This window comes from Lampetra fluviatilis, chromosome 13, assembly GCF_964198595.1.
Source record: "Lampetra fluviatilis chromosome 13, kcLamFluv1.1, whole genome shotgun sequence".
NCBI lineage: Eukaryota > Metazoa > Chordata > Hyperoartia > Petromyzontiformes > Petromyzontidae > Lampetra > Lampetra fluviatilis.
In genome coordinates this window covers 3803129-3825267 of record NC_136287.1, presented here as the reverse complement: position 1 = coordinate 3825267, position 22139 = coordinate 3803129, and the positions used below count along the sequence as shown (strand labels likewise).

At 51.8% G+C, this 22139-nt stretch overlaps 1 protein-coding gene across 2 annotated transcripts in view; it reads left to right on the top strand.

Annotated features, from left to right (window-relative positions):
- LOC144935435 (immunoglobulin superfamily DCC subclass member 4-like) overlaps positions 1 to 21856 on the top strand; it is a 135676-nt gene extending 113820 nt beyond the window's left edge. The window contains exons 8-20 of one of the 2 annotated variants that reach the window (XM_078862069.1): positions 3635 to 3799; positions 7049 to 7186; positions 9143 to 9310; positions 10397 to 10645; positions 11636 to 11755; positions 13474 to 13672; positions 13795 to 13922; positions 16249 to 16419; positions 17042 to 17179; positions 17440 to 17554; positions 17706 to 18000; positions 19199 to 19351; positions 19469 to 21856. In XM_078862069.1, the coding sequence (XP_078718195.1) occupies positions 3635 to 3799; positions 7049 to 7186; positions 9143 to 9310; positions 10397 to 10645; positions 11636 to 11755; positions 13474 to 13672; positions 13795 to 13922; positions 16249 to 16419; positions 17042 to 17179; positions 17440 to 17554; positions 17706 to 18000; positions 19199 to 19351; positions 19469 to 19759 (2330 nt within the window). In that variant the 3' untranslated portion in view covers positions 19760 to 21856. Of the gene's footprint in view, positions 1 to 3634; positions 3800 to 7048; positions 7187 to 9142; positions 9311 to 10396; positions 10646 to 11635; positions 11756 to 13473; positions 13673 to 13794; positions 13923 to 16248; positions 16420 to 17041; positions 17180 to 17436; positions 17555 to 17705; positions 18001 to 19198; positions 19352 to 19468 lie in introns of both variants that reach the window. The other variant, XM_078862068.1, reaches the window with a different exon arrangement.
- Positions 21857 to 22139: the final 283 nt, after the last annotated feature.

Here is a 22139-nt window from a genome sequence, read left to right as displayed (position 1 = left end):
GGGGGGGAGAACACTGGGGGGGGGGGGGGGTGGGGGGCGTTAGAACTGGGAGTTTTAAAAACCACAATCGTTTAAACACGCAATTTATTGTTGCACAAGCCTGCACGAGTCTACGCGAGTCTGAGGACTGCGTGGAGGATATTCTCTCGCATTCGTTTTATCGATCAAATGCGGCCTGCGGAGAAAGCACAAATTAAGGGCAGCTCGGAGGTTATTATCTCCACCCCTGGTGCGAGAACGGACAAGTACACGAACGCGCGACGCAAAACGCAACAACGGACATCAACGGGAGAGGAAATAACACTGAATTATTTCCTCCGCTGGACTGTGATATATGATAACTGGTGCCTTTTCTGCTTGAAAACGATGTGTTCAGGCAGGGGCATCCCCAATGCTCCTGCCCAGGGAATGGTGCCAACGCCAGAGGGAGGGAGGGGTTAAGAAAAACGTCTATCCTATTAATTTGGTGGATAGTGATTGGCTTCTAGAAAGGGTCCCAGGTGCTGCTGTATTTGCTCATTTCCCCACGGGTAGCAGCACCCAGGTGTTCTAGAGCTGCCATTTCATGCAATTTTGGAAGCCAAACACGAAACGTTGTTTTGTCTACTGGCTTCCTTCATCGGAGTGTGGTAAGTCTGACTGAGATGCAGCACATCTGAGAGAGCGGTCACTGTGTTTCCAGTAAGCGGTACTGGAGGTAGAAGGCATCGAAGACAAATGTCCTGGCTGTCCGATGTTCCTGGACGGTTCCTGACAGAGCTGCCTCCACGCGGAGTGAAACGTCGGACATCATGCCAAACAACACGCGGTACAACCCGAAGACACATCGGAGCTGCATAGCACAACCGCGAAGATGCTATGCACTGGAGAGACAATCTTTAGCGGTAGGAATAATTGATGCAGAACACATGCGAATTAAATTATTGAATAACGTCCTCTTGAGACAGTAAAAGTGAGGAGAAATCCTCACTTGATACAGTAAATTTAGCTGTGACGGTCCCACCTGAAGACGGAGACTTGTGTTGCCTCCGAAACGTCGTGATTTAATTGATTTATTTTCATTTGTTATTATTTTATTTTATTATTTTTTTACCTACGTGACTTTACCGAAAAAACCTAAGAGTATGAATCCTTGCAGTCACGAAAGCTTCAAATCTAGAATTATTGAATAACGGTTATATATATACACGATGAACATCTGGGCAGGACCAAGAAGCACGTTGGTACATTTTCCGAACCGAGTGGGAGCACTGTGTGGAGGATTTTACAATAAACACGATTTCTTGTAGTCACAACGCAGCCATCGAGACGATGGTGAGGAGAGAGAGCGCGAGATCAACACCTCACGCGAATCCACGAAGAGTAACGTCGGGAGAAACCCGACCTGGCAGCGTAAGGCGTGAAAAAAAAGTCCCGGTAATTCATACGCAGCGGCAGCAGCATCTGCGTTAGCGCTCGCAGCGTCACTCCCTGCAGGAAAAAAACCCCCCAAATTCCAGAGGCCTTTTATTTTGTTTTTAATGCCGAGGGTTTAAAGCAAACATCACGCTGCGCGAGCAAAGCCCTGACATCATTACGGAGAAAGAAAGAGAAATATGTACACTGAAATTGGTGTGTGTGTTGCGTCGACGATTGCTAAGAAGGGACAGATGGTGCTTTATGGTGGATTAGCATGTGAATTCGATTGGGTGTTGAATGCACCAGTGCAGCTCCCCACTCCCCCCGCGTTCATTCCCTGTCACCGACCAGGAAATGTGGCTGCTTCTGTTCCCACAGAAGAAGAAAAAAAACCACAAACACATGCACACTTTGTTTTAGGGTGAGAAAAAAAAGGAAATAATCACACGTTTTCTTTCTCTCCTTTAATTGGAAAAGTGTCGGCCCGATAGAAGCGTATGCTCTTTGCGTGGCGCGCCAGTGAGTGAGTCTATCGAATAGCATTTGAGAGTTTAAATAGAAACCCAATGCAGCCAAGGTATTTGAATAGTAGTAATAACAATGGATTTAGTAGTAGGGTTTTACCCTTTAAACTGGTACAAAACTGACACCTTTATACAAGGCATCATGTTTGCAATAACCACAACACAAGCAGTCAAAATGCAAACAAAAAGAAACAACTCTGATAATGATATGCACTGTCCTTGAAGTTGATTGGTCCACACCCGAGACAGCTTTTCTTAGAGCTTAGTTTCCATTGGTGTTGGACCAGATGACGCCAAAAGGCGTACAACTCAAAAACAATGGATTTGTCATCAATGAACGACACTCCAAGGGGCCTGACAATAAATCTATACGTCACATCATCATAATCATACCGCACTCAAACGTTCATCAGCCAGCATTCAATTGCCTACCACGCATTCCGTTTAGCACATCGTTTACCACACATCCACTTCTCATAAGCCATACAATCAGACAACACATCGCATGCCCCCATGCCACACTCAAATGTGAATCGGGCAGCATTCAACGGTTTACCACTCTTCTTCTTGGTTCTTTCGGTAAAGTCACGTAGAAGGGAAATAATAAAATAATAAAAATCCAAATGTTATTATGTTTTTGTTTTGTTGTTTTATTATTTTATTATTTCCCTTCTACGTGACTTTACCGAAAGAACCAAGAAAATGAATCCCTGCAGTCACGAAAGCTTTAAATCGAGGTTTACCACTCTCTTTGGTTATTTCGGTAAAGTTACCAAAAGAACCAAGGAGTATGGATTCCTGCAGTCACGAAAGCTTCAAATCAAGATTGCTGTACCACTCACTCGCTTCTCATAATTTTGACAATTTTAATAATTCCTTGCAGCAGAACCGTGGTTTTTGGGTGTGACTCAAAAACCCACGAAGGACGCGACTGAAGTTGAAAGGGAAGATGGTGCGGTAATGTTGGAGCTCCTTTGACAAAGCGTCTGTCAGTCGGGTTGGGTTGGTGGGACACAAGGAGATGGGAGTCCACTGATTGTAGTGTCCGAGAGGGTTTGTACTTGGAGTTCCATGGGATAAGTCGGTGCAAGTTCACAGATCACATCATTAAACGTCAGGGTCAGTCATTAAAAGTTGCCGTCTTCTTTCACTGAAAGCCATCGCACAATATCCATCCATGCGGATAATGAAAATACATTATCACCACTGCCACCACAGCAGCAGCGATGATGATGACAGTGAAGAACATCAGGATGATAACATTCATTCTGGTCAGCTCTCCGATGTCGTTTTCGGTTATACCGCGTGTTGTTCGGCATCATGTCTGACATTTAAACCCACTTGTTGCGAGCTTCCTCAATAAATAAAGTGAACAACACACGGTCGATCCTGAACACACAAATTCCAGAGCTGTGCAGCAGCACCACGAAGAAAGAAATAAAACCTACGCCGTGCAATTCATTCGGGTCGAAGATTCTATACGTCCGTCGTTTGTCGCCTCTCCTGATGCTTGCTCATTGGGGAGATGCAAAGCACGCACGAGGTAGAGTATGCTTATTCAGATCATCATGTATTAGCGGGACACCTTCAGAGGTTGACAACTGTAATAACGGCAGCCAACATTGAATGACGATGGCGTGCATGACAACGATGATGCTGACGATGGCTTGGACGCGGTCAATTGCCGCCCCCCCCCCGCCCACTCATCGTAGGCATAAACAACGAGGAGTACCAGTTCGCGGTGAACAACGACACGGCCGAGTTCCTGCTGAAAGACTTGGAGCCCGACACCAACTACACCATCTACATGGTGGCCTACAGCCAGCGAGGCGCCAGCCAGACCTCGCAGCTGCTCACCGTGAGCACGCCCGAGGACGGTGAGTCGGGGGCCGATCGCGGGACGCGACGGTGCGGAGAGGTGCGGTGTGGAACCCCTCCGGCGTAGCTCCCGTGTGGCGTAGATGTACGTACCGTGTTGCTCTGTAGGGTATGTGGTGTGGATGTATACAATGTACAGGTAGTCCCCGACTTATGATGGAGATGCGTTACGACGACCCCATCGTAAGTCAAAAATATCGTAAGTCGAAGATGGCCTAGCCTACCCAGAAGTCTTAAAGAATGGTGATAATTTAGCAAAACAGAGCAATTTATAGTACCGTAATTGTATAAACTATATACTGTATGTATTTATTAATTACAATACTGTATTGCACAGTAAAATGTAAAGTAAAAAAACAAGGTAAATTCTTAGCCTACCTATAGGAAACAATCCTATCTGCTATAAAAACTTTTAAGATGCATTGAACGTATCGTATCGTGGTAACCCTAAAATGAAATTTCAACGTACAGTATCGTACCTCGTACGCTGCTGCGTTTGCCTGCCGCGCCAAATTTAAAATATTTTACAATTTTGTCATATCGATATCGTAAGATCGAAATATCGTAAGTCGGACCATCGTAAGTCGGGGACTACCTGTATTTACTTGTAGTCCGTGCGTATACATTGCATCTCTGTGGATGTATTTAATGTATAGTATCTCTTTTTGGTATGGACGTGTACATTGTACCTCGATGTAGTGTGACTGTAGTGTGTCTCTATGCAGTGTGCATGTATACAATGTATCTCTATGTAGTGTGGATGTGTACACATTCACACATACACATGCTCGCATTCTCATGCTCGCATTCACACGATGAGACGTTCACGTACACACATCCCCCGTACAGCCTGAACAGACTTGGGGTAAGTGCTGTTAGCGAACATCTATGAAGGCCGACATGGCCCGGCCGCCTTTCGACGATGTTTACACACCACATTAGGTACTCATTTGTGCCTGAGTCGACCTAGGGGAGGCCCAGGACCGGTTTAAATAGCTGTCACTGTCGTTGGCCGTGAGCGAAGCGTGCTAACCACTACACTACCGCTCCCCACGCACACACGCACCCACACGCGATCACACGATTACACACACACACAGGGCTGTGTTGCCGTTACTTTAGAGGCAGCGTGAGCGACGCTATCTCAGACGCGCCTCTCCGCGGACGCATTCAGCGACATCGCTCGCTCCGGAGCGAATCCCTTATCGCGCGACGAGGCGATGCGCGCACGCTCCGCGCTATTTGGGGCTGCCGAGAAGAAGATGACGTCCTTGTGTTTTTGTAGCTTCTCGTCCAGAACCCAGGGCACCGCTCTGCTTTGCCGCAAATTGATTTAGGTTTTTGTGTCTGCGTCGCGCTGACTCGGCTCTCTGGGCTCGCGCACGACCTCGCGCGTGCTCTCTCGCGGTGCCCTTTGTGAGCGCTCGCCAGTGGGGGAGGTCGCCAGCCAGGTCAGGCGAGGAACGCCGCGACAGTGGCGCTGAGCTGGCACCGGTGAGGTCTTGGGTTCGACTCCGGGTTGAAGCCACCCGTGATTAAGCAGGCGAAAAAAAAATCGTCAATAACACTGCATTAATATAAATAAATCATTGCTAATAGTTGACGTAGCACAGGAATAGAGAGGGCAGAGAGTTCATAAGGGTTGTAGACGGCACTTAACACCATGGGGGCTGGTGATAAATTACATTTCAAACATTTTTTTCTAATGACCAGTTTTTAAATAGGCATATGAATATTTACCTAATCGCTACTGAGCAACAGACCAAAAACCCTCCAATAAACAAAAACCATTTCCGCGTAAATAAACGAATTCATATTAAAAGTGATTGAACCACGTTCTCGAGCGTGCGGCACAAACCTGGTCACGACTGACTGCACATAAACCATCGTTACGTTTGGACATCGTGACAACAACAACGGAGCGCTGTGCGTCGCGACCGTGAAAACCTACACAGTAGAGAGGCCATGCATCGCCTCCCCTCTGTCAATCCCCCCCCCCCCACCGCTTGAACGTCGAGTGCGCGCTGCTTGCTGCGTCGCGATCGATGTGCCACTCGCCTGCCGCGATAGCGATCACAGCGTTCTTTAGCTTTCCGCCTGACTCCCCGAGACAAGGCCGCGCCGACCAAAGGCGACTAAATGACAGACGTCTCTTTATTTCTCTCAGCTTAACCCCTACGCGCTGCTAAACAAGCCGCTTGTAAATATTCCTCCGTCCGCCGACTGCCACACTTGCACGCACACACGTCAGCACTCGCTGCCCTTTCCTTGCTAATCGTTGACCATTTGTCAAATCAATAAAATACTTTTCTCGGAGAATGCAATTTTTCACGGGAAATGTCCGCCGATATTTTTATTTTATATTTTTTGCTCGGTGGTGGTGGTGGGGGGGGGCAAAAAAAACTCCCGTATTAAAAACCAGGGTCATTATTTATCGTTGTATATCATTACGTTAGCTTTTAACGGTGAATACCATGGGCTCAGCAATTCTTTTGAAAGCTGCGGCAATTAATTAATCAGCGCTCTTAAATACCAAGCCCCGTTATCAATCACGGCCGCTCAGCGGCGCTAAAGCGTTTGACCGGGCGGTGCTGAAACAGGTGATTGATTAAACACATCGATCGATTACTCTGCAAGCCCGACATTTCCCTGCCCCTTAAGGCGATGGAAAAAGAAACGTCGGGGTTTCCATTTTGTACCACGATCTTAAAAAGTTCACTTGTTGTAGGCGTTGTTGTCGTACCGCAGGTCAAGAGCACCTCGGCGCCACCCTCGTTAATGAACATCGTCTCAATACCCCCTGATTGGCTACAGCCCCCGGGGAATTGGGAGCGCGTTTGTGGAGGGAAGGGGGTGCTGACTTCAAACTCATTCGCTGCATCCTAAATGCATTTTCCCCCAAAGCAATATGAAGGGCCTTTACATTTGTATCCGATACGCAGTGGCGCGGTACTTTCTCTCCGCACGTGTACACTGCCGCCGGAGCGCTCATAGCTTCATAGGTGAGACGGAGGTGCAGTTTCTCCTGAGTGTATTTGGCATGTCGTTTGGCGCAATGTGCTGTGTGTTGTTCGGCGCTTGGGAGCGGAACGGCGGACGTCATTCCAAACAACAATTTGGCACAACTCTAAAAAACACATCGGAGGGAGCTCCACTGGCACAACCGCCAAACCCTATCCTATACAGTGGTGTCACGTGGTTCTTCTTAATCGTCGTTTCTGTTCTCTCGCTTTGTGACTGGGTGACAGTTCCGTCGGCGGCGCCGCAGCTCTCCCTGTCGAGTGCCGGCGGCACAGACATCCGCGTCAGCTGGCTCCCCCTGGAGAGGGCGGAGAGCCGCGGCCGCGTGCTGGGCTACCGGGTCGAGTACTCGGCGCAGCGCGAGGGTGAGGCGCCGCACGCTCGTACAACAACAACCGCCATTCGCCACTAAGTGGCGGTGACGTCACCACGACGCTTGTGTCAGGTCCTGTGCACCTTGAGGCCACGTGAAGTGTCGAACGCCCGCTGGCAGGAGGTCACGGGGCAGACCCAGGTGCCACGGGTCGACTGACGCACGCACACACGCAAGCACGCACGCACGCGCGTGCGACGTAGGGCCCAAACGTTTAGCCCGTTACGACGGTTTACCGTGTGAACGTTGCGATCGACAATATTTTGTTGGTCAATTGTTCGGGCCCCTTCAACTTTGGTGGCGACTGCCACCATATCCATCCTCTTAAAGGCAGGGCACCCCATGCAGGCCATGCCCCGTCGTGCCGGTAACGTCACCAACCTTGGCGCACGTGGGAACGAAGGTGAGACTCCCAAAGACTTTCGAGTTCTCCTGATAAGTCGCGTAATTAAACCGATAACGGGGAAGAGGATCAGTCGTTTAAATGATCGGACGTCCCAGCTCGAAAGCAATGTGTGCGCAGCTCAACGTCCGATGGCTCACGGTTTCGTAGCCCCCGCGTGGGGGTGGCTGCCGCTCGCTCGCTCGCTCCAACTCCTCACCACCGCCTTAACGAGCGTGCCTGGATTTCTGCCAACTCTGCGGTTTGGTAACTCGATTTGGCTGTCGTAGAAGCTAATCCGCCGCGGAGAGCGCGCAGCCCGCGCTACTGTTTTTTTTATTACACGCGGATCGGCTGCTACGTACGTGCAGCATCCGTGCATACTCATGCACTCACCCACGCACGCACCCACGCACGCGTGCGCAGCCTGTACACAACTCGCCAGCGCGCATGATGGCACGCGTAGATTCTCACACTGAACCGCGTGCCAGCTTAGCTCTTCCCAGTAAACATGGAACACTGCGCCAACGCTGGTCTAACGGTTTCCAACCACATAGTTGGCCCAATGTTGGCATGTTTAGTGGGTTGGTGCAAAAACCGGGTAAACAGCGCAAGCCGGTTCGCCATACGTTTAACACTTCATTAATTTATCGTTTAATTGCTATCTATCCCAACGCAAGAGCCGTATGATATGCATCTTCCTTGTCACAATGGAAACCAGAATGGTCAGTGCCCGAGTTGAAATACGATTCAACAGTAAATAATTTTCATCTCGATTTTACGCCTCGTTTGCGATGCGTATCTTTTGTCGTTACCCGTTCGCTCCATCACCCCGAACGCTCGCATTTCATTTGCATACAATCTGCGGAAATTGTCGATGCATCCTGCTTACACACACGATCCGATGCACACAGCACATGCATGTATCACGAGTAACATAATAATATAGTTTAATCGGTCGAGGAATCATTACGCTTCCTAACCCACTCTTGGTACACAGTAGGAGACGTAATCATTCATTGATTTTAATCGTTGACTCTTTTTGATTGTTACATTTCTTAGTACGGCAAGTCCTCGCTTAACGCGTGTTCACACAACGCGTTTTCGCTATCACGTGGTTCTTCCATGGGGGAACACTTTCCGCACAATGCGGAACGCGCACCGTTATAACGCGGAACGCACACTGTTACAATGCAGTTTGTGAGCGTCCAACGGTGAACAACTTTCCGGAGCCGCGCGGCTGAGCGGTACGATTCAGTACGAGGAACAACACAGTAACGCTGCGGCGTAACCTCGGTTATTTGTCCGGCCATCTCACTCTGTCTGCGTAGTACCATCGTATCTAGCCAAACTTCATCGTTACATCGTTTATGGCGAAAATAGTTTTTCGCTTAACGCGTTTTTCACTCAACGGGACACTTAATCGAGGACTTACTTTACATACGAGGAAAATATCTACGAACCTAACGAGGGCGGCACGCGGGCAAGGAGGCGGGGGCGGTTCGGGGACGGGGGGTTGGGCGGTGCCATCCGAAGTGACGTGCCCTGTGGGGTATTTGCCGACAGACACGGTGCACGCGGTGGAGGTGCCGGGCGGGGAGACCCAGGTGACGCTGAGCGGCCTGCAGCCGAGCCGCGCCTACCGCGTGCGCATCTCGGCCGCCACCGGCTCGGGGTCCGGCGAGCCGTCGCCGTGGACCCTGCACCGCACCACGCCGCACAGCAACCGCACCGGTGAGCGAGACGCCGGCGGCGCGGGTCGTCGTGGCGACGACGCGGCCGTGCACACGCGCGCGCAATCCCACCGTCAACGCGCTGCTACCGCGAGACGAGCGTTTGCAGGCACGATTTGGACTTGTCGATCAGACCTAAGAGGAGTGCGTAGGTTCAGCGCGCAGTAAGCGTGCCGCGTTGGGTCGGCGTGTGTTTGGAACTGTTGGACCAACATTGACCATCCTTACTTGGGCAGACAATTTCTTCTTCGTAAATCTGTCCCTCCACGTTGCTTTTACACAACCCATCGGCCCACGGGCTTCTGGGAGTGCTTAACTGCAGCGGCATTGATGCAAATACAATCAAACGCTGGACCGGTTTTGACGGGCTTGAATTGATGCTGGTGAACGACCAGATGCTAGAGGCAAGGCACCTCTCTTTAAGATGCGGGTCGTGGTTCGACGCTGAAATATTTCACACGGTACACAAAACAATGGTTGGCACGTTTGTGGAGAATATCAGTAAGAAACACGATACACAGACAATACATATCTTTCACTTACCCGTCTCTTTACATCGAAAAAAAAAGTATTTTGTACACGACCTGAAGCCAGATGATGGAATCATTTAAGCGGACCTCGGCGGGCATTGGTAAACAAGCTAAGGTGATGTGGCTTTAGCGGCGTTGACTGTAATGACCCCTTCACCTTTAATTCTGAGAGACCAGCAATGGTCACGGCTTTGCTTGCTATCTCTATTGTTTTTAATCCCTCTAGTTCCCAACAGTTAGTCGATGGGTAGTTTGCGTGTGGTGTGTTAAAGTGTGGGTCCTCCCACCTCTTCCAACATGTGCATGATAGAGTAGGTAAAAAAAAACCTGGAGGGGCCCTCTAGAGCTCTCTCTAGTGGAGGCCCTTCCGCCAACAGTTTTGTGAGCAATTGCAGGGCTGCACCTTTACTCCTTTGGTTTCTAAATTCGAACATGGGGTGGAGGGGGGGGAGAGAGAGAGAGATCCCAGCACAATCACATTTGTGAGATTACATACACTCAGCGCGCACACGAGCGTTTTGAGAACGTGTTCGTTCAACGCGTCTGCCATTTCGCAGCACAACCACCCGTCCTGCAGCTCACCGTGGAGTCCAACAGGACGGCTCTGCAGATCTTCTGGCATTCGCCCGCCAACCACTTCCAAATCCGCGGGTACCAGCTGTACTGCCGGCAAGCGCCAGCCGCCCAGGAGCTGGCGGATGAGCTGGAGGACCCAGGCGATGAGCCGCCGATTGATGGCACGGACTGGCTCATTGGCCCCATCTCGCTGCGCAGGAGAGCGACTCACTACACGATCTCGGGCCTGAGTGAGTGGATCATCGCGGATGGACGGTCATTGGTCGGTTCGATCGGTCGAGACTGGAGGATACATTCGAGACCACCATCAAAATCTCTTTCAAATAGCGTTTGAGCAACTTTGGCAACTTGGTTGAGCGGTGATGTCACAGGATGACGAAGTTCCGTCTCGACGACGAAATTAACAAAAGGTTTGGTGAATGGGGCGCGCAGGCCTTGAGTAGACATGTTACCCCTCTCTGGAATGTATTTGGAAGTTGCCATCCCAGTTGCCCACTCGCGTGGAACAGTGATACCATTTGACCATATTTGGGCAAATAAATGTTTTACAAAAAGAAACGGTGCGGCAACCATTATCCCTGATGGCTAAAGGCAGTGATTTCCTTAAAATTACCACACTGCTTCACGGCCTATTATTATCACAGCCCATTACTATTATTATTGCCACGGCCTTTGCTCTTTACCGAGCGACATGGATTTGTCTGCGTCACGATCGCTGCCCGCGTCGGTTCTTAAAGGCAGACACGCTTCCCTTCCTGGCCGGTGTGTTGTGGCTGGGCACGCGTGTGTGTGCGCGTGTGTGCATGCGTGTGTGTAGTGGGCAGCGGTGGTGTAGCGGTGTAGCGGTTAGCGCTCTGCGCTACAAACCTGGCGACCCGGGTTCGATTCCCGCTCACGGCAAACACCAGTGACGATTATCTGAACCGGTCCTGGGCCTCCCCTAGGTCGACTCAGCCGCAAATGAGTACTTGGTGTGCAATGTGTAAGCATCGCCACTGGGGAGACAAAAGCGGTCGGGCGTGGTGTTGGCCACTCACCCCCTCGTGTGCCGTGCCGGCCTTCATAGGTGCTCGCTAACAGCACTTGCCCCTACAGTCTGTTAAGGCTACACGGGGGATCTTTGTATTTGTTGCCTATGTGCTCTACATGCTGCGTGTGTGTGCTGCATGTGTGTGCTCCGTGTGTGTGTTGCGCATGTTCTGCGTGCGTGTGCATCGCAGAGCCCGGCGTGCTGTACGAGGTGCGACTCGTGGTACACGCCAAACACGACAATGCCCACGTGGTGACATGGAGGGGCCGCACGCCCGACCCGCCCAGCCGCCCCCCTGCCAGCGACCCCGGTAGAGAGACGGTGATCGCGCGATACGGGCGGCTCGCGGGGATTCATTACACGGGCGTGCCGGGAAAGCTGAGTCAGCTCCGCAGTGACCCTGGGGTTATGCTCCCAGGTGCTGAGTGTCTCTGCCTTTCCGAGGGCTCATAATGGCAGTGTCTGAGACACTGAGATCCTGGGTTTCATGCTCCTAGCCCGGTCACCAGTTGTGGTGTTCATAATATATTTTGATTTTCACTTCCGTAAGCCTATCTCAGTCCTAAAAGCTGATAGATATATATGACGTTGATGGACCACATAGATCCCAATATCTGGGAGTAAAACATTTCCAAAGGGTTCTGGGCTTAAAGCCTGAGCAATGGCACGTCCCCAAGTTTCCATTTGCATTAGCGCTACGAACAGTCGTCACGATGTTATTCACCGCGAAATGCAAACATATTGGATGACCGACGAGTGGCAAACCACTCTTCACGCGTGGCGTGACATCGCGCGAATCTTGTGTTTGAGATTTTACTCACCGAACCCTCGTCATCTCCTGTGTCTGTGGCGTTCGCACTCGCCGTCCACAACAGAACAATGCCAATTCCCGGCTTTCCTTTATTCAACAACACACGTGTTAACTGCTTTATTTCCTGCGGCGTGAGCTTAATGCCTGCAGGCGCAACGAAAGCGCGCGTTGCTCCTGCGCATTCGGTTAGGGAATCAGCAAATAACAATTGGTGCTTGAATGCATTTAGCTATCACATCTGAGTGTGGCCTCAATTCGCTTTTTTTTTTACTTACCATTGTGAGTGGAAGAGTACATTCGGAGGAGCAGCATCGGTGGCGGTGGCAGGCGACCTTGACTTGAATAAACAGCTACTGAGCGAGCACCACACTCCTCCGAAGCAGAAACGATCGTCCTTTACACACACAAATAACCTTGTGCCTGAATCGTTTTTTTGAGAACCCAAGGTACTGTGTAAGTGCAGACCACTGATGCGCGCTACAGGTGTGACAAAAGGCACATTCAACTAATCTCACGGACATGTGGAATGAGAGGCGGTAATGGTGATTGATGATGATGATTTCCCAAATCGGTTACGATCATGATCATGGTTTGAGGTCTCAATCAAATGGGACCATTGTCATTCATAAAATCCATACAATGACTGCTGGACAACAAACGTCCATCATGCGCTGCACACGCATGGTATAAACCACCTGTTGATATTTACAATGCAGCAAGCCACAAACGCTCCGTTCCGATGATGAGCAAACATCTGCGGACAAACTTGTCAAGTGTTTGTGGAGTGTTTCAGTCATGGGGCACGTCGGTTTTTCGCAGGCACTCGTAATACAGCATGCACAAGCGTTCTTGTTTGAGTTATTTAGTAATTTATATGTGGCTTTTATTCTGTGAGCAGTGCGGTGTTATGATTGCGTAAATTAGTATCCGCCATTGCTACTGATGCTGCTGGGGCTCTGGCACCTCTGAATCGGGAGTTTCCCGCACCTCCGATTCGGAGGTTGGCTGCGTACGGCGAGAAAGAAGTTCAACATTCATACATTTCTCGGGGTTTAAACATTGTCAACCAAAAGCAAAGCTTGTCCGAGCATCGTGGCCCCGACGCAAATCTCGTCCCTCTCCTCCCGCACGTCACCCTCCCTTACCTCCTGCGCCACCTCCTTACCGCCTGCCTCCTCCTCCCCGCCGCCTCTTCCTCGTGCGTCACCCTCCGGAAGGCGTGCTGCCCGAGCTGCCCGAGCTGCCCTCGTCGCCGATGCCGCCCACGCACCTGCTCGCCCAGGGCAACGGCTCGAGCGCCGTGCGGCTCTGGTGGCGCAAGCCGGCGTTCAGCAACGTGGAGATCGTGGGCTACACGGTGCGCTACGCCCCCTCGCCCGCCCCCACCAACGCCTCGGCCTTCAGCTACATCCCCTGGTGAGTCGGCGCACGCCGTCGGCCGCGCGGATTTGCGCGCGCGCCGGATTGCGTGCACGTGTCGTTGCTGCGCGGCGTGCGTTCACGCGTCGCGTTTTCTCTCCCGCGTGTGCCGCGAGCAGTGCGGAGGAAGGGCTGCTCGTGCAGGGACTCAAGCCCTTCACGCGGTACCAGTTCTCGGTGCAGTCGCACGGCCGCAACTCCAACGGGCGCTTCGGGGACACCGTGGAGGAGGCGACGCCGCCCGACCGTACGCCATCTCCCTCCCTCCTTTCGGCCCTCTCTCCTGCCTGCGCCATTCCTTGTCTCCCTCGTTCCCTTTTTTCTTTCCCCTCCGCCCATTTTGCTTCCTTACTCAGTTGCTGTCCCCCTCTCTGTTGCTCCCTCTCTGCGCGACGCCTTCCCTCTCTCCTTCATGCCAATGTCCTTACTCCCTCTCAGCCATCCTTGCTCTCTTCTCCTCACCCTCCCCAGCCCCCCTCTCTTGTACGCGTGCATGACAAAAGTATTAAAGGAGGAATATATCGACCGCATAATAGGAAAATGTTTAGAAGACAAGCAATAGAATCCAAAAATATTCACACCTCAGCCTCTTTTATCTGAAACATTCATTATGTTTTGTTGTTACTCGACTTGATTAAAATCAGGGCCCCCGCAACATAAGACATTTCCTCGTAAAAGGTTAAAGCTTTAAATTATTCACATTTTTTAAATGCGTTTTTTTTTATCATACGGGATGCGGTAATGCCGCCTTTTTATGCTGAGCCTTTCGCCAATTACACCCCTGTCCATGGACCCCCTTCGCGTCGGCGAGAAGGCAATAATTTGTGTCAAGCTCTGGGAAATGGCTCTCATGAAATGCCACGAGTTTATGGGCGTGTGTGCGTAGCTGCGCTAATGTTTCAGTGTCCCCCCTGATCTTATCACGCGTCTCAACGGTGCGGGCTCCCCGACGGCCAGAGGATCCGTCTGCGTCGCAATGCCACGTGGGCGAACACCGCAGACGCCCTGCCAACAAAACGGACTTGCCGCCTCCGAGTTGAAATGAAAGTTTTTTGTAACGGTTCATTATTCATTCTTGCAAAAGGTGTCATGGTTTGCACCACTGGACATGCCACCCAGAGGACGCCGGTCTAATCTACCGGCACGGCAGTTGAGACTACGGTGCAGGTTTCTTGAATCCTCTTGCCTCGGTCCGCCCAGCAGTATAAATTGGTGCACCGCAAGTCACCCCCGTCAGGCACGGGCAATATGTGGGTACTCCCACCGCATACTATACCGACGGACAGAGCGTTGGCATAGTTGTTAGCGAGCTGCGCCATATATGGCTAACGGATCATATGAATGGCACCTCAATTCCGAACTGGTTCTGCACCGCCGCGCCCCTCTCAGCCTCTACCAAGCTGTACTGTCAAGTGTGGTGAAGTATGGTCAAACAACCCAATGACTGACGTTGTGTGTGGGGAGGCCTTTCAGCAGCGGTGGCATAACAAAAGGGCTGTGAATTATTTCTATAAGCATTTTGGAAATTTCAGCGTTAATTAACAGTTATCTTTGTAGCTGTCCAAAAGGTAATTGGACGACATAATTAAAGGGGAGAAGCGTGCTGAGCTTTCTCTTTCTCACACTTGCCTGTCCAAATTTCACGCTGTGGTGTTGGATCGTGCCATTGCTTCTTATTAAAAGGTGCAGATTTGGTTCAAATGGCAATTCCTCATTCGCTACTGCCAGCAGCTGCGCTGTCATCATGTGAATAGTCACGTGACCTCACACCCATCAGCACATAGCAGCCAGCAGCAGAAAATCAAGAGGAGGCTGACGATGCCGTCATATAAAATATCTACGAAAAAACAAACCCTACAGCGAATCTACAATCGGCACGGTCACCAGCAGAACCCCTGGCTACGTCTCGCCCTCACTGGCAATCGGTAGCAAGAGGCACCATGCTTCATTTATTCGTGAAGAAGCTGCCTGCACGTGGAGTGAAACATCAGACATCGTAACGCGAAGATAGATCGGGGCAGCTGTACGGCACAACCGCAAACTCTCACGCAGTAGCTCGCACTTGTTTGCTTCTGTACCTTTTACTATTTTAGTTTTTTAAGATAAGATAGATCTTTGGGTTAAATAGCGTGAGTAAAATACCAATGTGTGTCACACACCCTCCTCCAAACAACAATAACAATTCATACAAAGATCCACCTCCATAGTCAAAACAGACTGTTGGGGCAAGTGCTATTATCGAGCAGCACCTGTGAAGGCCAGCACCGCACACGAAGGGATGGGTGGACAACACCACGCTAGGCCGCCTTTGTCTCCCCAGTGGTGATGTTTTACACACCGCACCAAGTACTCATTTGAGGCCGAGTCAACTTCGAGGAGGCTCAGAACCGGTTCAGATAATCGTCACCAGTGCAGGCCGTGGGCCGGAATCGAACCCGGGTTGCCGGGTTCATAGCGCAGCAGCGACTCGGAGTAAGCAAGCACGCGTCAATTGTCCGTCTTGGAGAGAGCGTGAGCGGGAGGAGGAGGGAACGAGAGCGATGCCGTGCGTTTTGACGTTCCGTGCCACGCAGGGCCCGGCACGCCGCCCATGGACGTGACACTGAGCGCCGTGGACATGCGGTCGGTGCGCGTGGCCTGGGAGCCCCCGCTGGAGCCCAACGGCCCCGTGTCCGAGTACGTCCTCATCTACAGCTCCAACGTATCGCTCCCGCGCGAGATGTGGACCGCCATCCGCCGTGCCGGTGAGAACTGCCGCCACCGCCACCCCTCACGATGACAATGGTCGACCACGGGCTGAGCTGGACACTGTCGTTTCAGTTGTGTCACAGCTCTCCGAATTGGAATTATAATAAACAATTTGCTCTCAAATCTTTTACTTTTTTTTTTACGTGCTGCAATGGGTATTTGGCCAATTCTGTACACGACTGTTTGGCTTGATGTGCGAGAAAAGCAGAGAACCCAGAGAAAACCCACCGTGTATTTTAGGGGGTAACAACGCTCAAAGCACACACAGATTCAATCTCTCTTTTACCCCCCAATAATTGCAATGAGGTGTCACGGTTCAGAGTTGATGTCCGATTCAAGGATAGATTATTTCTCAGATTGTTATTGCCGTCTCATATATGTTGGGGTTTTTTGTCTCGTAAACTGTTAATACTCAATTCATATGCACGCACACACACACAATTCCATGCATGCACCCTGAGAGTAAGACTCTCGATAAATCAATGCGTCGTTGTACGCCTCCGATAGACAATTACAACAAAGGCTAAAGTTGTTTCACGGCACGCTTTGCTTCGTGAGCGGAACGTTTCGACGTCTCTCTGACTCCCCCGCATCGATCGCGCTAACTCCTCGCCCCAGGCGACGCGCTGAGCGCCGACATCGTGGGTCTGGAGAGCGGGACCCTCTACTTCTTCAGCGTGGGAGCCAAGACGCCGGTGGGCCCGGGCCCCTTCTCCACCGCGCTGTCCGTTCACACCCTCGTCGAGCCACAGACAAGTACGCGCATCGTGTGTTATTATTACCGTTATAGTTGCGATAACCGTTATCGCCTTCGCGGCGGACACGGCAATAAGCTTCGATATTCGTGACGGAGTCACCGGACACAGACAAATCCGGCAGCAGCAACAGCAGCGTACTCTGGAACTCATCCAACTCTCCTGAACCCCCACCCCTATATCTGCACTCACGTCCTTACTGTGCCCCCCCCCCCTTCCTCTGATCCCCGTCTTGCGCCCACCCCTCCCCACCCCCAGCAGGCCTGCCGTTGCTCCTTAACGTGCACTCCCTGACGGGCATGCTGGTTGGCGTGTGCATCGCCTTTGCCTGCGTCTCCCTGTGCGTCGCCGTCCTCCTGTGCCGATCCAAACACGGGTACTCGCCGCACCTCGTTCGCACTCAACCGCCCGCCCCCCGGCGCGCTTCCGACACTCGGCGCGCCCCCCGCCCGCCGTCGTCCGTCGCCCCCTCGTGACGCCCTCGCCTGTCCGCTCCCTCCCTGTCCCCCACCGCAACCGCCGAGCAGGCGCGCCTCCCGTCCCGGCGACTGCTGCCTCCCCGGCGCGCCGGGCGACCCGACGGCCTCGGCGTCGGGAAACGGGCCCCAGATGAGGAACGGCCGCCCCCTGGACTCGCACGAGCTGGAGACGCTCATGTGCTGCCAGGAGGCGGCGGGGCCGGACGGCACGGCGCGCCCGGGCCGCGACGTCGCCGACGCCGCCGCCACGACGGCGTCGTCGTACTCGCCGTCGCCCTCGGCCCGGGATCCCGAGCGCCAGCAGCTGGTGCCCAACGGCACGGCCGTGTCCGCGCGCAACAAGGTACGGACGGGCGCGACGGCCCGCCTCGCGTGCTCGCTCGCTCTCCCCCGGCGAGCTTCGCTTAGCGGCGACGCGACGATGGCCGGCACGACGCGACGAAGTGCGAAGTTGCGTTTGATGGATGGATCACACGAGAGGCGTGGAAATTGGAAGTGCTCGCTCCGAGAAACTGCTGACCCGTGGTCTCGCCAGCTGGCCACCACCGCCGGCTTGTGTCTGCCGAGCTCCGCTAGGGGTAATTAGATGAGCTGTTAGTGCACGGCAGCTTTTAATTTGCCTTGCCTGGTGAAATCAAGAAGGATGGGAGTTCCGTCATCGCTTTGGCCCATCAATCTGGACCGCGACGTAATGAATTAAATAACAAGATAATGCAGCATCAGCTCGTGTTTTTGTGAGACTAATAACGAGCGCGTACGTCGAAGGCAGGCCCCTGTTCATTTAATCATTCCTTCGTGCAACACAGGAATGATCGCCGACTCGATTTTCGTTCCTCCAACCCCCCCTTCCCGAACCCTGTCATGGGTTGAACGGAAATGTTTACGCTGTTGTGTAACATTTCACACATTGCACAGTGCTGTGCCAGTTTGTGTTTTATTCATCTTGGAAAAATCACTGGCAGTAAAAAAATATTTTCCAGACTTCTTTTCATCACCTCGCATAAAGAGTGTAATATTTTATATCCTAGTAGCCAAGCTGATGTAATTATTTTGCTCCAGTGTTTCAACTATTTGGTTCTTATCATGAGACTCGGACGGACAAAACTGCTCCACGATCCTTATTTGAATGGACGCTATTGGCCAATGTGCAGTTTTATTTTTATTTGTTATGAGAGTGAAAAAGAAATGATTACTCGGTTGAATTAAACTCGCATTTTTTGTCGTTTTAACATAAGTGTTCAAAAACTACCTACGATTAGAGCGATCGGCTACGTACTGTGCGAAAGAAGTTCGACATACGTTCAAAAAGTAATTCCTTCCGCTTCCCGGAAGACTGTGCTGCCTTCAGCCCCGCCATTTGCCCCAAGGCCGGCAGTAACGCGCGCAGAGCAGCGTTGTCAGGCAGCCACCACCCCGTCGCGACCGGTGTTCTCTCTCGTGGCGAGCTCGCGCACGGCAAGCTCCCAGAGCGACGACGCGGCGGTGCGCCGCGGCGCGATGCTGAACGGCTCCCCCCGTGCCCCTGGCCTGGCGGCGCGCAGGTGGGGAACGGCAGCACCAACCATGCGGCCACCTGCGTCACGAGCTTCGCAGACGAAACGGCGACGTGCGACGTCTTCTTGAGTCCCAACAGCACGGCGCTCACCGACCTCAGCCTGGACTCCTCGACGGACGGGGAGGTCCTCTCCAACGGGGTGGGTGCTCCCAGCGACCGTCCCCTGCCCGGCTAACGGGGCTTTGCATTCGACCGCCGGTTTTTGCATTCGAGGAAGACGGTGGATTTTGTTGACGCGCGTACGTTGTCGCCGCAGGGTCAGACCAATCAGTCGGACTCGGGCTCCTTCGCGGCGGCGGACGAGGGCGGCCCGGCGACGGACGCCGAGCCGGCCGGCAAGTCGCCCGCGTCGTCGGACAAGGGCCTCGCCGACTCGCCCGAGCAGTCGGCGCCGTCGCAGCAGCAGCAGCAGCAGCCCCATCTCAGGGGGGCGCCGTGCGACGGGGCCGAGGATCCGGACGACGTGAACAAAGACGTGGAAGACCCCGCTGCCCCTTGTCAGTCGCCCCATCACGCCTCTTCTACCTCGCCGGCCGGGCAGCCGTGACCCACGCCGCGGCCGTGAACGCTGACGTTGTTGCAAAAAAAAACACAAACGAGAGCGTCCTGGAAACAGGCTCTTGCAAAGGGATGTTTGGACGTTTCCGCCAAAAGGAGAGCGAGAGAAAATGAAAAAGCTGAAAAGTAAAAAAAAGTGAAACAAACATCCGCATTTTTTAAACACGAAAGAAAAGGATCTCAGGTTTGTGATTCTTGAGTAACACGTACACTCTGCGAGTGCGAGCAGTCTGGGAACTTTTGTATGAAGAGTACCGAACTGTGAAAAGGAAAACGCAATCTATGCTGCGGTTTCTCGACTGAAACCTACACGGACTCAAGTGTCGTCAGTTTGAAGCCTCTCACACTGCATTCTAGTGCAAGGTCTCCCGGTTTCCATTTTTGTTTTGTTGCTGTCGGTTTAATGACAAACAAATCAACTGAGGATGAAACGGTGTAATTTCTAACGTTTTTTTATTCATTATTTTGTATTCCGCTGCATAAAAAAGAAAGACTGGAATGGTGCTCCAATCTTAGGTCACGAAACGGCAGAATATAGGTGCTTTTTTTTAATGTTTCGTTTCTAGATTACTGAGAAGACAACACGACTACCTCATTACCACACACAGTTCTGTCTTTTCGTTGACTTAAAAATAACAACAACATTCTGATGTTTCACCGAACGAGCCCTCTCGTGTCCTCGAGTCAACCAAATGCGCCAATCAGCTCCGTGTTTGTAAAACGGTTGGTGGAAACCGCCCGGCATTCTGGGTAACCACGATCGGCTTCCTGACTGCCGGTGCCACGGCTCGGTGGCGGGCTAATCACTTTTTTGGTGACTGCATTTTTTCGTATTTTGTCGCTCTTAATTTCAACGTTTGCCTCAAAGTGCCTTCGAAAAATTTAAACGAACGGAATGATGCAGAACAAAATGGAAATGTTTCGACAGAGTTTAGTTGCTGCTGGAAAAAAAAGAACGACAGCTTTGAAAGTTGGGTCCAAACGTGCTAAATTGGTGTTTTGCCTCCTTGACGGGTCCTCGTGACACCATCTTCTGCAGGTCTTTTCATTCCTGGTTTATTCCACGCATGCTTTCCCCCGTAAAATGTCACAGCACACGTGCCGGTGTTCAAGTATCTGCAGTCTTGCCCCGTGTTTTTAATGAGCTGTAAATTTTCCAAATAATGTCGGCTGCTCAGCGACACCTGATCTTTGCTTTGATGCAGAAGTCGATAATTATTTTACAAACCGCCAATTTATATGGTTCTTGATGATCGTTTCAGAAGGGGCTGCCCAATGCTTTGGTGTAACGGTACAAAAAACACTCTTAAGGTGAGATATAGAAGCGGATCTCCATCACTAAATCCTTCCCTCAATGGGCCTCTTAAGCAGAATGGACTAAGTCCCTTAATTGGAACGTCTTGACTCGCCTGAACGAGAAACGAAAACTTGTTAAACCAGATTTTTTTTTATATTCCCCCCTGCCACACATGAGGTGCTAATAATGCATGTGGCACAGATTCGGAAAAATCTACAGCGGTGTCCGCTTAGTCAGGAATTTAAAAAAGCAGTACATTTCTATGAAAAAAAAACAGATACATTGTTGTGCAGATACTATGTTTTCATTTGCATTTTTTTTGCAGACAGCTGTAATTAAATGACCCTCATGTCCTGTAAATTCCCACAAGGTGCTGTGGCGTAATCACGAGATTTCCATCATCGGCGTACGGTTGCCACCCACGGGGGTACACAGACACCAAGATGTAACCGTGGCAGGAAGAAACATGTCTCATAATGCCGGAAGAGGGGATGGACTACAGGTAAAATTTTTTTCGTGATTTTGGTGGTCGATCATGCTTCTTGAAAGACTTGCAAGTTTCCCGGGACAGCTGCCTCGAAAAGAGGAATCCCTGGGAAAACCCGGACGGGTGGCAACCATACCCGTGGGCAGGACTTGCAAATCGAGCGATGGTCGTACCTGCGGACTCGGTGGTCGCCTTGGCCGGGCCGAGGCTGCTGGGCTGGCGACCTCTCGAGTGCCAGAGGCACGAGGGGGCTTCTTCACCCACTGGACCGAGTCTCAGGGTCCACACAGAATGAGGGGCGACGTGGGGTTTACGGGGGGGCAGGGGTGGGTGGGTGGGTGGGTTTCCCAGGGAATATATTGGGACCCCCTGGGGGAGACAGGGGAGGGGTGTTGGGAGGGGAAACTTCATAGCACTTATTTTTGTGGAGCGGGAAGTTGAGGCAACAGTCTGAAAAGAAGAAAATGTGCAGCGTAAAAGCGAACGGCAAGTTTAGAAACGAAAACATACACGCAGCGCCCGGCCGGCAGGTTTGGGTAATTACAACACGCAACATTTGTAACTGTGACATTTTCCTGCCATGTT